General features: G+C 54.2%; 2 protein-coding genes across 3 annotated transcripts; both read left to right on the top strand.

The window, feature by feature from the left end:
* Positions 1 to 931: 931 nt before the first annotated feature.
* Positions 932 to 9,188, top strand: PPP2CB (protein phosphatase 2 catalytic subunit beta). The gene is made up of 7 exons (XM_063156915.1): positions 932 to 1,090; positions 5,361 to 5,570; positions 5,758 to 5,931; positions 6,144 to 6,233; positions 6,854 to 7,015; positions 7,836 to 7,954; positions 8,430 to 9,188. Exons 1-7 carry the CDS (start codon positions 989 to 991, stop codon positions 8,500 to 8,502), a joined length of 930 nt encoding a protein of 309 aa, XP_063012985.1. The 5' UTR covers positions 932 to 988; the 3' UTR covers positions 8,503 to 9,188.
* Positions 9,189 to 9,278: 90 nt separating this feature from the next.
* On the top strand, positions 9,279 to 13,681 carry GSR (glutathione-disulfide reductase). Of its 2 annotated transcripts, none has more exons than XM_063156916.1 (13): positions 9,279 to 9,407; positions 10,153 to 10,179; positions 10,415 to 10,503; positions 10,948 to 11,017; positions 11,161 to 11,308; positions 11,425 to 11,479; positions 11,557 to 11,656; positions 12,097 to 12,183; positions 12,371 to 12,532; positions 12,635 to 12,746; positions 12,828 to 12,959; positions 13,129 to 13,262; positions 13,385 to 13,681. In XM_063156916.1, the coding sequence occupies exons 1-13, from the start codon at positions 9,279 to 9,281 to the stop codon at positions 13,532 to 13,534; spliced, it is 1,395 nt and encodes a 464-aa protein (XP_063012986.1). In that variant the 3' UTR covers positions 13,535 to 13,681. The 2 variants fall into 2 exon arrangements, with proteins under 2 accessions (XP_063012986.1, XP_063012987.1); XM_063156917.1 differs by lacking the exon at positions 9,279 to 9,407 and adding an exon at positions 9,541 to 9,746.
* The last annotated feature ends 340 nt before the right edge of the window (positions 13,682 to 14,021 follow it).

The following is a 14,021-nucleotide window of genomic DNA, read 5'->3' on the forward strand; positions in this document are numbered from 1 at the left end:
GTCTGTTTTACCCAGCAGAGATGAAGGGACCTGTGACCAGCATGAGTGCTCCTGGTTGGACAGCCTGAGCAGCTCCTCAGCAAAGCTCAGCCTTCCCATCTGACATGAACAAACACACCTCATGGACTTGATCTACCTTGTCCTGCTAAAAATCCCAGGGAAATTTAGCCTCAGAGGTCTCCCAAAATCCCAGTTCTTGCTCTGTGGACACTCCAGATTGTGGCAGTGTCACACCCTCAGTTGTTGCATCTCTGTCATGATATTGCTGCTCCATTTGGCTACAGGGGAGACAGCAGAACGAGTTCAAAGGAGAGAAATAAACAGTACTAGGTAGGAATTCGTGCAGGTCTGTCACACTTTAAAGCTGAGGGCAAGGTGACTAGAGTGCCAGATTGTAAGTAAATATATTAATTTTACTGCTTATATTCACTGATCGTGTGTCATATTTGGCACATCATCGTACACGTGATGAAACAAAAAAACCCCTCCAGTTGTGATTATTGTCCCACAGTATTTCACGGGAATATGGCGAAAGGAATGAACACCGCACATTCACTGAGGGGCAGACAGGGACTGTTACATTCCCAAGCCCTGCTGCCAATGCTTGCGACTCGACATGCACAGCGGGCGCAAACGCGTGTGAGGTTATCCTTTTTCCTTAGAGAGAAGGGAGCAGTTAATTCCTTTTTCCTTCGCCGAGCGCAGCCGCCATAGCCTCACGCAACCGTGAGGGGAGAGGGCGGGGCAGAGGGGGGGGGCGTGGCCAGCGGGGGGGGCGTGGCCCTGAGGCCGACTCAGCGCGCCGGAAGCGTCGGCGCGCGGCGCGCGCGGCCGTGGGCGTGGCCGGAATTGCGCAGCAGCCGCGGCAGGCGGGGGGCGCCGCCATTACGCGGAGCGGAGCAGACTCGAGCGGGCCGCGCGTCCCCGGCCGCCGCCGGCACCCACAGGCGGGCCCGGGCCTCGGGGGGCCCGCCCGGCCCCCCTCGCCATGGAGGAGAAGGGCTTCGCCAAGGAGCTGGACCAGTGGATCGAGCAGCTGAACGAGTGCCGGCAGCTGAGCGAGAGCCAGGTCCGCAGCCTGTGCGAGAAGGTGAGTGCGGGGGCCGGACGTTGGCAGGGCGGGACGGGGCCCGCGGTGTGTCCGGCGTTGGCAGACGGGCTTGCGGCCGGGGCGTATCGGGCTCTGGGGGGCGGCGTGCTGCCTGTGGAACACCGGGCCTGGCGAGAGCGGGTGGTGCCCGCGGGATATGGGGCTTTGGGAGGCGGGGATGCGCCTGGCGGGATATCGGCACTGGGAAAGCGGCTGGTGCCGGTGGGTTTGGGGTGAGCGGGATGGTGCCTGTGAAGTATCCGCCATTGGATGCCTGGAGCGGTTTCTGTGAGATTAGCGTGGCCAGGTCGGTGTCTCTGGAGTATCCAGCGCTGGGACACCGGCGTGGTGCCGGGGGGTACCCGGTGTGCCGCACAACATGGAGGAGCCCCGCGCTGAAAAGTCGACCCCCACTCAGTGAGGAAACCCACTGGCTTCGAGGTGGGACCTCGGGAAGCAGAGATGAGACCCAGAGAGGCTCCCCGCCCGCTGAGGGGACCAAAATAGAAAGAGGAATGTTTGGGTAAAGGACACTGTCGGCTGTTCTGGACAGGCCTTGGCAAACCGTGCTCGGGTTTGTTTAGTGGGGAATGGGAAAAGCCTTTTTTTCCCATCAGGAGAAAGGTCCTCAGACCTGTGCTGGGTGTTGTCTGAGTAGTCTCTCAACGCTGCAGTCTGTGACCAAGGGAAGATTTTCCTTGCCATATTCTTCCAGCAGTGATCCTAGCACTCCTTAACGCTCAGACAGCTTCTGTTTCCTTCCCTTCTTTTTCATTTTTTCAGTCCCATGCTAGGGCTGTCTGTTTGTTTTGTGACTCTTTCTCCAGAGCTCCCTCAGTTGTGAGGGAGCTGTGGCTGTTCGGGAAGCTGGAGTAGTGGCTGCTGTGTTTTGGGAAGCAGATGGTGACTGGACACACAGGAAATAGGGAGAAGCTGGGTGGGAGAGCTCAGCTGGAGGTGGGGAGGGTGTTTGTCCAGGAGGCAGATGACAGGGAAGTGTGTCATCTGTCACAGCACCTCGTTCTTCCAGGCTGCTGGAAACTGATGGAAACGACTGGGGCATGAAGGAAACACTGTGCCCTGCACTGACTTGGCTTGTTTAAGTTTTGGGGAGTGGTTGTGTCACCCAGGAGAGGAGCTTACAAAAACCTCTGGGTGTGCAGCCCTGCCACAAAGCTGGTTTAGTTGGTTTCCTTGAAATTATATTTGGAGAAATCCTCTTCTCCCAAACACTTTCTAGCACTCTTGTGTTTGGAGCTGATTTCAGAGGGGCCCAGTGCACTAGTGCCTTTTGCCTCAGGTTTCAGTGTGTGGGTGAACTGAGTACTAAAACAAAAAATCAAAATGAAGTGAGGGAAAAAAATCTAGAAAAATCTGAGAGTTATTTGTGTGGGTCATTCTTGGTTTACGTACTGGCATAGTGGGCAGTGATGAGGGAAGAATTGGACACAGTGGAGGTGTGCCTAGTGACTGTGTACGCTTAAAAGTTGTTGAAATTTGCAGCTGTGGAAGTGGCGTTCTGTCCTCACCTGCCCAGTGGTAACCTCGTTAGGGAGCTGATCTGCCCCTGTGGCTCATACAGGGGTGAGGTGAGGGAGGTGCTGTTCCTCACTGTGATAACGTTGTTCCTATTCTGTTGGTGTTCACAATGGAAATTAGCTCAAACCCCGCAGAAATTTGGAGGCTGATAGAAAGATTAATTCTGGTCACTGCTGGAGCACACAGGCGGGGGAGTTGAGAGCCACCCTGCTTAATCCAGGTTTTTCACCAAGATGGTGAAATGGGCTATGGAGGAAGGCAGGGAAAAGGCTGTCTCCTGAGTTAAACAAGCAGCCATCCATGGACATCCCTCTCCTTGCAGCTTTTCTCTCCTCTCCTGGTTCTTGAGATGTGTAAGAGGGGACACGGTCCCGTTGCAGGCAATTCCTTGTGCTGTGTTGTGGCTGGCAGTGTTTTGTCTCTCTGTTGGTGCTGCTGGTTCAGGAGCCTCTGGGAGCACCTGGGCGCCTTGGCAGAGGCTCTGGGTGTCCCCTGCTGCCTCATTCCTGAAGGGTGACACAGCTCCATCCCTCCCATCCCTCTGACTCCCATCCCACTTGGCTGGTTCTCCTTCCAGCCAAGCTCCCTGAGGTTCAATATCCTCAGCCCACTTGGTGGTACAGTAGTTTGGACTGTGGACATTGGTGGGTTCGAGGTTCAGGTGAATTTTGATCCCAAGCTCCATGCCTGGCTTTGGATTCCCAGAGAACAAGCCTCTATTGGTCAGACCAAGCTGACGGAACGAATCCTCCAGAAGGAATGGAGTTTTTCTTTTCTCCAAGGCTCTTGAGAAGCACCCAAGAAGCTGAGGTGATGGGCAAGCTCACAGCCAGCAAATGGGCTGCTCCTCAGAGGCTCTCTGAGCACAGACAGGCAGCCATTGGTTGGGTTTATTTAATACAAGGGAGGTTTATTTAATAAAAACACCTAAAAGCTGCTGCTTTTTATCCTGACCTGGATATGGTTTTCATCCAGCGCAAGTGGGACAGATGCACAGGAAGCTGATACCATTAGTCACTGTTTTCTGCAACAAAGGTAGCTAAATTTTGACTTCTAAGTCATAGTTATTTATTAGCCTCCTGGATTAAGTGAGTGCTGATGATGCCAGGCAGCCTGCTTGCATCAGAGGTTTTCATTTTTACTTTGTAATAGTGCTTTTTATTTTAAGTCATTTGATGGCAGTGTTCACACTGCAGGCAGTTAGTCACTGCTTTTCTGGGGTGTTTTTATTGATGCTGAGCATTTTGAGAGTCTTGTTCTGCATTAAAAATGATCACGTAAGGGCAAACTGGGGCTCCCCAGCCTGATGTAAACGAGCTCTGCAGAGTTCAGATGACAGCCTGGATGTGTCCACGTGCACCTATGAGTGTCCTGCCCACAGGGTGAACTAAAATGGGTGCAGGGGAACAGCTGCTTGGCAGCACAAGGAGTCGCTCCTGTCACCTGCCAGCTCCTCCTTCCTCATCAGGGGAAACTTCTGGGTTCTCCTGGCACTGACATTTCAGTTTGTGGGCTGGCCCCCCTTCCTGGGATAGGTTTGAAGGGAGCCTGTTTGCCCTGTTCCTGTGGAAAAGGAGCCCTGCTGAGCTCCAGCTTGGAACAAACCCCTGCCTGTTGCTTTGTGCAGCAGCCAGAGCACAGGGAGCAGCTGTTTTGTGGGTTTATATTTGTCTCTCCCAGAGGGTGGAAGCTCTCCGAAGGCGCTGTAAATGCTTTTAAAGACATGCGAGCAGAATCTGAGTGCTACTACAGCACTCACATACAACATGTTCAGCAGTTCCCAGGCACAGCCCATCTCAGCAAGTCCATGGGCAGGAGGTCACTTTAAGGACCCCTCAGGTTAGGTTCTGTGCAGAGAGCATGCTGGATGCAGTCCAAACTGTCCAAACTGCTTGGGGTGTAGTTATTCCTTCCAGATACATGTTTTTCTGAAGAGAGGCAAGGCAGAAAACATTGGAATGGGAATGCAGGCGTCCTCAGAGGGTATCCTTGGGAAGTGGCTCCCTTCTGGCAGCACAGGGCGAGCCTTAGCTCATCCTGAGCTAAGGGATATGGCAAGGAATACCCAGATGATCACCTGCCTGTGACTGCTCAGTGCTGGTGATCTTCCAGCCCTTTTGTTTGGATCAGATGGAGCCATCCTGTGGGTGTTCCCTGTGCCTCAGATGTGCCAGGAGCGCTGATCAGCATCAGTCAGTGAGCTGCAGGCAGCACAACAAACCTGGTATTTGATAAGGATAATGAGGTGGTGCAGATAGGCTACATGGCATGGTTGTAATTAGCAGAGGAACTGCTGGGTGTGGAAGAAGAGATGACTAAATCCAGGGATGCCATCCCTCCATCTGTGGTGGTTTTGTTGCCAGCTGGGTACAGCCAGGGAAGCTGGTGCTGGCTCCATATGTTCCAATTGCCTCTGTCTTTGCTTTCCAGTTGTATGTGACTCGCCTGTAGAAGTTGCTGAACTGTTGTGCTTGGAAGAGGATTGGAATTTTGGTGGGCAAAATGTGCCCCGGGCAAGGAAATCTAGCCTTGCTCTAGTAAACCTGCTCATCCCCCTGCACTGGGATTTGGGAAGCATCCCTTGTCTGTGCTCACCTACCAAACTCTTTTCCAGTGGTCATCTTGGGCTGTGGGGATGACACCAGTTTCCTGTGGGAATGCAGCAGAATAACATCACCTGCCTCTGGAGGAGCTTCCTCCTTTTGTGTCCTAAACGTGCTTTCCTTGCCAGGCTAAGGAAATCCTTACCAAGGAATCCAATGTGCAAGAGGTACGCTGCCCCGTCACCGTCTGCGGGGATGTCCACGGGCAGTTCCACGACCTCATGGAGCTCTTCAGGATCGGTGGCAAGTCTCCAGACACAAACTACCTGTTCATGGGAGACTACGTGGACAGAGGCTATTACTCAGTGGAGACAGTGACTCTGCTGGTGGCGCTGAAGGTACGGCTTGGGAGACTGGGGATAGGAGCTGGGAGCCATTTTCTCCTCCTGGTGATGCTGCCGTTGGCTGGGGCATGACGGGTGTAAATGGATCCGTGCTGGGAGCAGAGTGCTGGGCTGCTGTGGGTGATATTCCATCACTCCTTGTTTCCATGCCTCTGCTAAGGGAGGTTCTGTCCGCCCCCAGGTGCGGTACCCAGAGCGCATCACGATCCTGAGGGGCAACCACGAGAGCAGGCAAATCACCCAGGTGTACGGCTTCTACGACGAGTGCCTGCGCAAGTACGGCAACGCCAACGTCTGGAAGTACTTCACAGACCTGTTTGATTACCTGCCTCTCACAGCTCTAGTAGACGGCCAGGTGAGTGTGGTGTGAAGAAAAGCCTCCTTTCCCTCCCTTTCTGCAGGCTGTGTTGTGTGACATCCTGAGGAGCAGTCCCAGACAAGCTCCTGTAACTTGTGATCCCAGGATAAGATGGCTGGGGTTGGGAATGAGTGTTAACAGAGTTAGACCCAGCTGGTTTGGAGGTTATTGCTCCCACTTAATGGATTGCTCTTTTCTTTCTGGAACAGATATTCTGCCTCCATGGTGGCCTCTCTCCATCCATAGATACACTGGATCATATCAGGGCTCTGGACCGCCTGCAGGAAGTTCCACATGAGGTAACAGAATTCAGAAACTTAAATATCTGCTGGTGGAAAATGCAAATGTTTTCTCACGTTGCAGTCCATTTAGACATGTGGTTACACATGGATTATGGCCTTTCCAGGAGCTAGAGCAGATGAACATTTGGGCAAAACACACATAAGTCAGTGTGCTTTGATTACAGCAGCCTACATAAGGAGAGCTGTGGGGGTTTCACAGCTGTTTTCCCTTGAATCGTGGGATTTTTGGGCTTTCAGTCTGACTCAAAGAGCAGGATTTGGCAGGGGAGGGTGTTTACTATCTTCAGCCTCCTCGCAGAGGTGGTTGTGAACTGACAACCAAAATGTGAAGCCACATTGTATCACCATCCTTCCTCCCCAGCCAGCCCAGCCTCCCTCCTGTGGTGTTGCACGGTGTTGCAGCTTCCTGGGGCATGAAATCTGAACTGAAATCCACCTTGGAGCTCCGGGGGCAGCTGGAAGTTTTGTTGGGAGTGGCTGGGGCTCACAAATGTGTGCTCAGTAAACTCTTCACGTGCCTTGCACTGAGCAGGATGTGCTGGCAGTCTTGCTGCTGTAAATAAAAAGTGTTTAAGCACCTTTCCAGTGGTCTAACAGAGAGCTCCTAATGTTCCCAGGGTCCGATGTGTGATCTGTTGTGGTCGGACCCGGATGACCGCGGTGGCTGGGGCATTTCCCCACGTGGTGCTGGCTACACCTTCGGGCAGGACATTTCGGAAACCTTCAACCACGCCAATGGTCTCACACTGGTCTCCCGCGCTCACCAGCTGGTCATGGAGGTAGGACAAGCACTGCTAGCCAGGGCTTCCAACACCGGGGCCCACGGGGTCTGCTCTGGGACACCTTCCGCTCACAGGCTTGTCGGCACCTTTTACATAGGTCAATACCAAAGAGAGGCTTTAGTCACATGGAAACAACAAAATAAAGTGACGTGCTTTGACCTGCAGCCTAAATAAGGGGATGTTCTGGCCTTTCCAAGCAAATTGCCCCCTCCAAGTAAATTGCCAGAGGGGCTCTGTCACGCCTTGTTTGTGGCAGGAATAATCTTTTTCCATGCTGGTTTGTTCTTGCTCAGACTGCTGCTACATCCAACAGCCTGTCCCATAGTGCTCAGCAGTCAGATGTGACAGGGATTATGCCAATTTTGGCTCTCTACAGGCTATTCTTGAATGTCTTGCTGGAAGAATGCCAGGTGGGTCAATGGAGCAGATGCCTTTTTTAAAATCTAGTGCAGGTAGATCCCTTAAGCAGAACTGTGTGTCAGAAGTCAGTGGCATTCAGCAGGCAAATTGTCACTTGTGATGGAGGAAAGCTGAAGGCATCCCTAAAAATCCCAAGGCTTTTCAGTGGTGCAGTCCATAATTTACAAGTGAAGAGGGGATGATCTCCTGTAGGCTGCTTGAAGCTGGTTTTGTGAGGTACCTGCTGCTGCTTCTTGTGGTAAAGCATCTATTTTGAAATGAAACTAAGTCAGTTGGAAATACTTCAAGAAATCTGTAGTTTCGCAAGTGCCTCAGAGAGTTTCAGGCCTGAAGAGGAACTTTGGAGGGGCTGAGGTTTAACAGAGACCTTTTGTTTTTCCCTCTCTGTCCCTGGCAGGGTTATAACTGGTGCCATGACCGGAATGTGGTGACCATCTTCAGTGCCCCCAATTACTGCTACCGCTGTGGGAACCAGGCTGCTATCATGGAACTAGATGACACTTTAAAATATTCCTTGTGAGTATGCTGCCTTGGGCTGGGCTCTCCTTCTAGCCACTCTGTGAGGAATGACTGTTCATTCCCAAAGGGGTTCTTCCATGAAAAGCCAGCTCAGACCACTCTGGAATTAACGTGTGCTCTGCCTTAAAGTAAGCAGTGAGTTAAGCTCCTAAAAGCTTCTCTTCCTGGCGGTCTGGAGAATTGGAGCTTTTGCCCTTCAGTCTCTTTATTGCCTAAGCTTGATGGAGAGAGTGAAAACACATGGCTTTATCTATTTGTTTTCATCTTTGGTAAGATGAAGGAGAGGGTCTGAATTGTGCTTTCAGCTGCTCACCTGAGAAAGTGGTGACGGGCTACCGGGTCACTGATGAGTTTTAACTCTTGTTTGGGGCTTGGAATGTTACGTGCAGCAGGAAAACAAGCCTGGTGTTTATCATGGCAGTGGAAAGTGACTTGTGGAAGAGGGTAAGTGATCCCTTTTTGTTTCCTGCAGCCTCCAGTTTGACCCAGCACCTCGTCGTGGAGAGCCTCATGTTACCCGTCGTACCCCAGACTACTTCCTATAAACCTCTCCCAACCTTTGTAGAAGGAAGTACACCTGGCATTTTAAAAAAGCAACAATATTTACATGTTTCTGTAAGAAATCAGGGTTCGTCTCAACTCAAATCCCCATCATGGACCAAAATGTGCCATACAGAGGACGAAGAGCATTTAGCACAACTTGAGACTGAATTCCTTACGACATTCTCTCTGTCCCATGCCCATCAGCCCGAAAGTCAGTTTGCCTGCTGTATTTGTAGTCATTGTTTTCCTTCTGGACTGTTCAGAGAGGAAAAGGTAACACTCTAACAACACTCATCTCCTCTGACGCTTCTTTGTACATTTTTAGTTCTAGTGTTTAACTGGCATGAATTAGAGTTTGTTTTCCAGGGAAGTGTACACTAACTTCATCCCCCACCACTCTTTATTTTATTGGAAAGACCGCTCAACTTAACTGGAGAAAGGAAGTGATTCCTGCTTGGGAGTACGTTGTCATAACCCAGATAAAAGCGTTCCCTTTTTAGCGCTATTCCCCTTCTGTGCTGATCCTGCCCCCTTTTTTTTTTTTAATTGTTTTGGGGTATTTTCTTTATTTTGTTTTCTCTTTTGTTATTTCCCACCCCCACCCTTCCCCTCTGTATATTTGTCCTGGAAGTGCTTGCAATCCTCCTCGCTGTACCTGAACCAATAAACTCGCCGTTGTCAGCCCCAACACGTGGTGTCGTGCAGGGCCGGGCGGGACCGGGGCGGCACCGGGGGCGGTCCCGGGGAGGGGCGGCGGGGCCAGGCCGAGCCTGGAGCGATGGCGGCGGCCGCCTACGAGCTGCTGGTGCTGGGCGGCGGCTCCGGGGGACTGGCGGGGGCCCGCCGGGCGGCCGAGCTCGGCGCCCGGGTCGCGCTGGTGGAGCCGCAGCGCCTCGGCGGCACCTGCGTGAGTCTCTTGGCGGTGCACCCGCACCCGGGGCGGGGAGGGACGCGGAAGGGGACGAGCGACGCGGGGCCGGTGCCCTCTCGCTGACCCTGGTGACTCAGGGATGGTGGCGGAACCCCCGGGGGGTCGCGGTGCGGGAAGTGGGAGAGGAGGAATCGCCCTCCCGGTGTCCGGGCGTTGTGCAAGGACCTGCCTTGTCAGGCTGAAGCAGGACGGATCCCAATCCCCCATCTCCACCAGCTTCTCCCCGGCAGTTTCCAAGCCGTTTGCAGGATGCCGATGGCTCCTGGATCCTGTGTAGCGCAACTGCAAGGCGGTAAAGCAGAACTCCAGAGCATGGTGAGCTGGTAACGAGCCAAAAAACAAACTGGTTCCTCAAGCAAGTGAGGGACAGGCTCTAATTTTATGCCCTAAATGCATTCTGCTGGGAAAATAAGCATATTAGAAGTGCAGGAAAAGGATGGCAAACACCTTTCTGCTAGTAAATAATTTTTACAGTCTGAATGGAAAAAATCCCTTTGTGTTTGAAGGCCCCACCTTCCATATTATCTTTCAAGGAAGTGAAAGAAAACGAGCAAACCGCAAGACCTTGAGCCTCCCAGGGTGGTTACACCCCTCTTTTTCCAGGAACCCCTAATCCTGCCTTTGTTTTCCTGAGCAGAGAGCTGGGATATGGAATGCTCTCTGGAGTACTGCCTTGGGGAAACTGGGCCTTGACACTGAGACTTGTTCTTATTCCCTCCAGGTCAATGTTGGATGTGTGCCCAAAAAGGTGAGGCTGTTCTGCCACCGGCTCCAGTGGCGTGGGCTGGGTCTGCTGTAGGTGCCTGCCAAATTTTAGGGAGGTGCTGGCACAGGGTGTGGGGAGGAAGCAGGGCCTCGGAGGCTGTTGAGCCATCGGGCTGCTGTGGGCACTCCGGGCAGAGGTGAGGAATCAGGCAGCCTGGCAGGGGTTTTCCCAGAGTGCCAGCAGTGCTCCTGAGCCAACCTGGGGTTTGCGTGGGCAGGTGATGTGGAACACGGCGGTGCACGCAGAGTTTGTCCACGACCATGCTGACTATGGCTTTGAAACTGCGGGTGTCAAGTTCAACTGGAGGTAAGAACGGGAACCAGTCGGGAATCAGCATCTTGCAGTGAGTGAGTGTCCCGCAGGGAGCATCGCACTTATACTGCCCAGGGGTCCCTGCCTGCTTCCAGGCTCCCGTGGGCTGTGCAGAGCTGCTTACAGGGCCAGCTGTGTTTCGGAGAACAGGGAGCCAACCTGGCTCTGGGAAGGACAAACACAGGGAAGGCAGGCACAGAGATCTTGCTTTGGTGGGGAAAGGGTCATAGGGAGCCTCTTTATTTTATGGCATGGCTGTCCACATGCCAGAGGGGTTGCGTTCACAGAATCACGGTTGGAAAAGACCTCTGAGGTCATCGAGTCTAACCTTTGACTGATTACCACCCTGTGAACTGGAGCATGGCACGAAGTGCAAGGTTCTTCCTGAGCTCTGAGCTTCACCTGCTGGCAGTGATGGCATTCCCTGCTCTGTTCCAGGACCATAAAGGAGAAGCGAGATGCCTACGTGCGGCGCCTCAATGACATCTATGAGAACAATGTGAAGAAGGTGAGTGTGGGATGTGTTTATCTTGCAATCCCAGTGGCAGAAGTGATGGATTTTTGGCCACGTTTTCAGCCCTAATGGATGTCCTCCGACTGTGGAAGCCCTGCCTCTATGCCGCTGTTAACCCCGTAACTGTAACCCCTAAGGCTCACATTGACATCATCCGGGGCTACTGCAAGTTTACCGCTGATCCCGAGCCAACCATCGAAGTGAACGGGAAAAAGTACACGGCTCCTCATATCCTTATAGCCACGGGAGGGCGCCCGGCTGTCCCTTCCGACAGCGAAATTCCTGGTGAGCCTGATGAAATCCCCCGGGCTCCCAGGCTGGGGAGAGGTCTGCCCAAGCAAAGCAGGCTTTGGGAGGGAAGGGGGACAGCTGAAGGGTGCCAAAGCATCTCTGCTTTGCAGGTGCCAGCCTGGGGATGACCAGTGATGGTTTCTTCGACCTGGAGGAGCTGCCCAGGTAAAGCGGGATCCATCTCCCACAGCCACCGGCGCCATCTCCAGGTGGCTGCACACGGCGTTGTCACTTCCCTGCAGGCGCAGCGTCGTCGTCGGGGCCGGCTACATCGCGGTGGAGATGGTGGGGATCCTCTCCACGCTGGGCTCCAAGTCCTCGCTGCTCATCCGCCACGACAAGGTAGTGCCACCCTCTGTCCCCAGCTGTGCTTCCCGCCCCACTGCCATACCCCAGCCCTGGTGGCCAGAGTGATTTCTGGCTGTCAGTTCCTGGTGAAGGAGGGTCTCAGTTGGCACGGGAGTAGTGATGCAGGGGATGGTGGCGTGGTAGCTATGCAGAGGATGCAGGGGACGTGTTTTAGCAGCACCCACCCACAAGCCCGGTGTTTCTGCAGCTATGTGTGTCACCACATCCATCCCCTTGAGCTTTATTTCAAGTCACAACTTGAAAAGAGGAAGAAACGAAAAGAAAATAATGGAGAAACAAACAGAAGTTTGTTAACCACAAGCATCCTAAACCTCTTGGGTTCCTGGGGCAGGGAAATGCCGGTGGAGGGGCTGCCAGGTGGTGCCTTTGCCTGCAGACCCTCACCTGACAGGGTTGGGGGGGTCCTTGCCCAGGTGCTGCGAACCTTTGACTCCCTAATCAGCTCCAACTGCACCCAGGAGCTGGAGAACACCGGGGTGGATGTCTGGAAGCACACACAGGTGGGAGAGCACAGAGCAGCCCCGTGCCTTGTCCCATCCCTCCTGCAGAGGCAGTGCTGGGGGAAAGCTGCCCTTTTGGGTGCTGCTTGCTGAGCCATGGTTTTGGCAACATGCCTGCTTCTGCAGCATGGCTGCTGTCTGTTGTTGCAAGGCAAAAGCCATCTGCACCTTCTCCTGCTGCCCTTAGGTTAAGAGGGTCACCAAGTCTCCACGTGGGCTGCTGGATGTAACGGTGGCCTCGGTGGCACCCGGCCACAAGCCGACAGAGGCAGTGATCCGGGACGTGGACTGCCTACTGTGGGCCGTGGGGCGGGAGCCCAACTCTGACGGGCTGGGCCTGGAGCAAGTGGTGAGATTTGGGGTTGCCTTTGGTCTCCAGAGCCTGTCACAGGGGCCCCACAAGTCCTCCCATCCCTGCTGGAGCGTATGTGTCTGCTGTTTGCCGTGGCAGGGCGTGCGAATGGACCCCAAGGGCCACGTGGTGGTGGATGAATACCAGAACACCACCAGGAGAGGGATCTACGCCATCGGGGATGTGTGTGGGAGAGCCCTCCTCACCCCAGGTACTGCAGCCCTGCCCCCTCCCCTGCTCAGCCCCATGGTGCCACGTGGCTCAGAGTCCCCGTCTCTCTCTGTCCCTGCAGTGGCCATTGCAGCTGGTAGGAAGCTGGCCCACAGGCTCTTCGAGGGCAGGCAGGATTCCCGGCTGGACTACGAGAACATCCCCACGGTTGTCTTCAGCCACCCGCCCATCGGCACTGTGGGGCTCACCGAAGGTGGGGACACAGGGACACAGGGGCTGGGGACACTGCCTCAGAGCTGCTGCTTGCATACTGGAGATGCTTTGATCTCTAGCAAATGAGCCTTGACCAAAGGGCTTTGACTGCTCTTTTGGCATGTCCCATGTGCATCCCTCTGACCCCTGTTCCGTGGCTTCTGCTGCAGAGGAGGCCATGGCCATACATGGGAAGGACAAGGTGAAGATCTACAACACATCCTTCACTCCCTTGTACCACGCTGTCACCCAGAGGAAGGTGAAGTGTGTCATGAAGCTGGTGTGCACTGGCAAGGAGGAGAAGGTGAGTGGGGACAACTGGGAACCATGGCTGGCTGTCCTCTTGTTCCCTTGTGGTCAGCTCTTGGGCTGGCATCCAGCTCCCCAAGCCTGGGTCCTACCTGGCCTCTCATTTCTCCTCCAAAGGTGGTGGGATTGCACATGCAAGGGCTGGGCTGTGACGAAATGCTGCAGGGCTTCGCCGTGGCCATCAAAATGGGGGCCACCAAGGCCGACCTGGACAACACCGTAGCCATTCACCCCACTTCTGCTGAGGAGCTGGTGACGCTGCGCTGAGCCTGCGGGCACCGACACCCCGGGGATGGTGGCAAAAATGTTTCACGTGTTTGCAAAAGTGCCTTACTGCTGGGCGGGTGCCTGGAGGGTGTGTCTGTAGGGTGGGTGTGGCTTGCTGTGCAGCGGGAAGTAAACACGCTGATGCTGGCCGGTCTCTGCCCTTTGCTCTCTGGTGCCCGTCTCCCACCGTGCCCAGCCGTGCAGGGTGCTGGCATGGCCCATGGATGTGGTTTGGGAGAAGGCTGGCAGTGGTCAGATTCCTCTTCTGCAATCCCTGGCACTGGGGCTGGGCAGGGAGCAGCAGGAGGAGTAGGACTCTGGGGTCCTTGGGGTGTTCATGCGTGCTGGGGTATCCTGGATGGGCTCCATCGTCCTCTTTATCTCATGTCCCAACACCACTGGCTCTCCAGCCTGTCCTGACATCTCAGGGGGAGTTCAGGCTGGGGGTTCAGGGACCAAATTCCCTGTTTCCAGCCCCATTTCCAGC

The sequence above is a fragment of the Melospiza melodia genome, chromosome 5 (genome assembly GCF_035770615.1).
Source record: "Melospiza melodia melodia isolate bMelMel2 chromosome 5, bMelMel2.pri, whole genome shotgun sequence".
NCBI classification, from domain to species: domain Eukaryota; kingdom Metazoa; phylum Chordata; class Aves; order Passeriformes; family Passerellidae; genus Melospiza; species Melospiza melodia.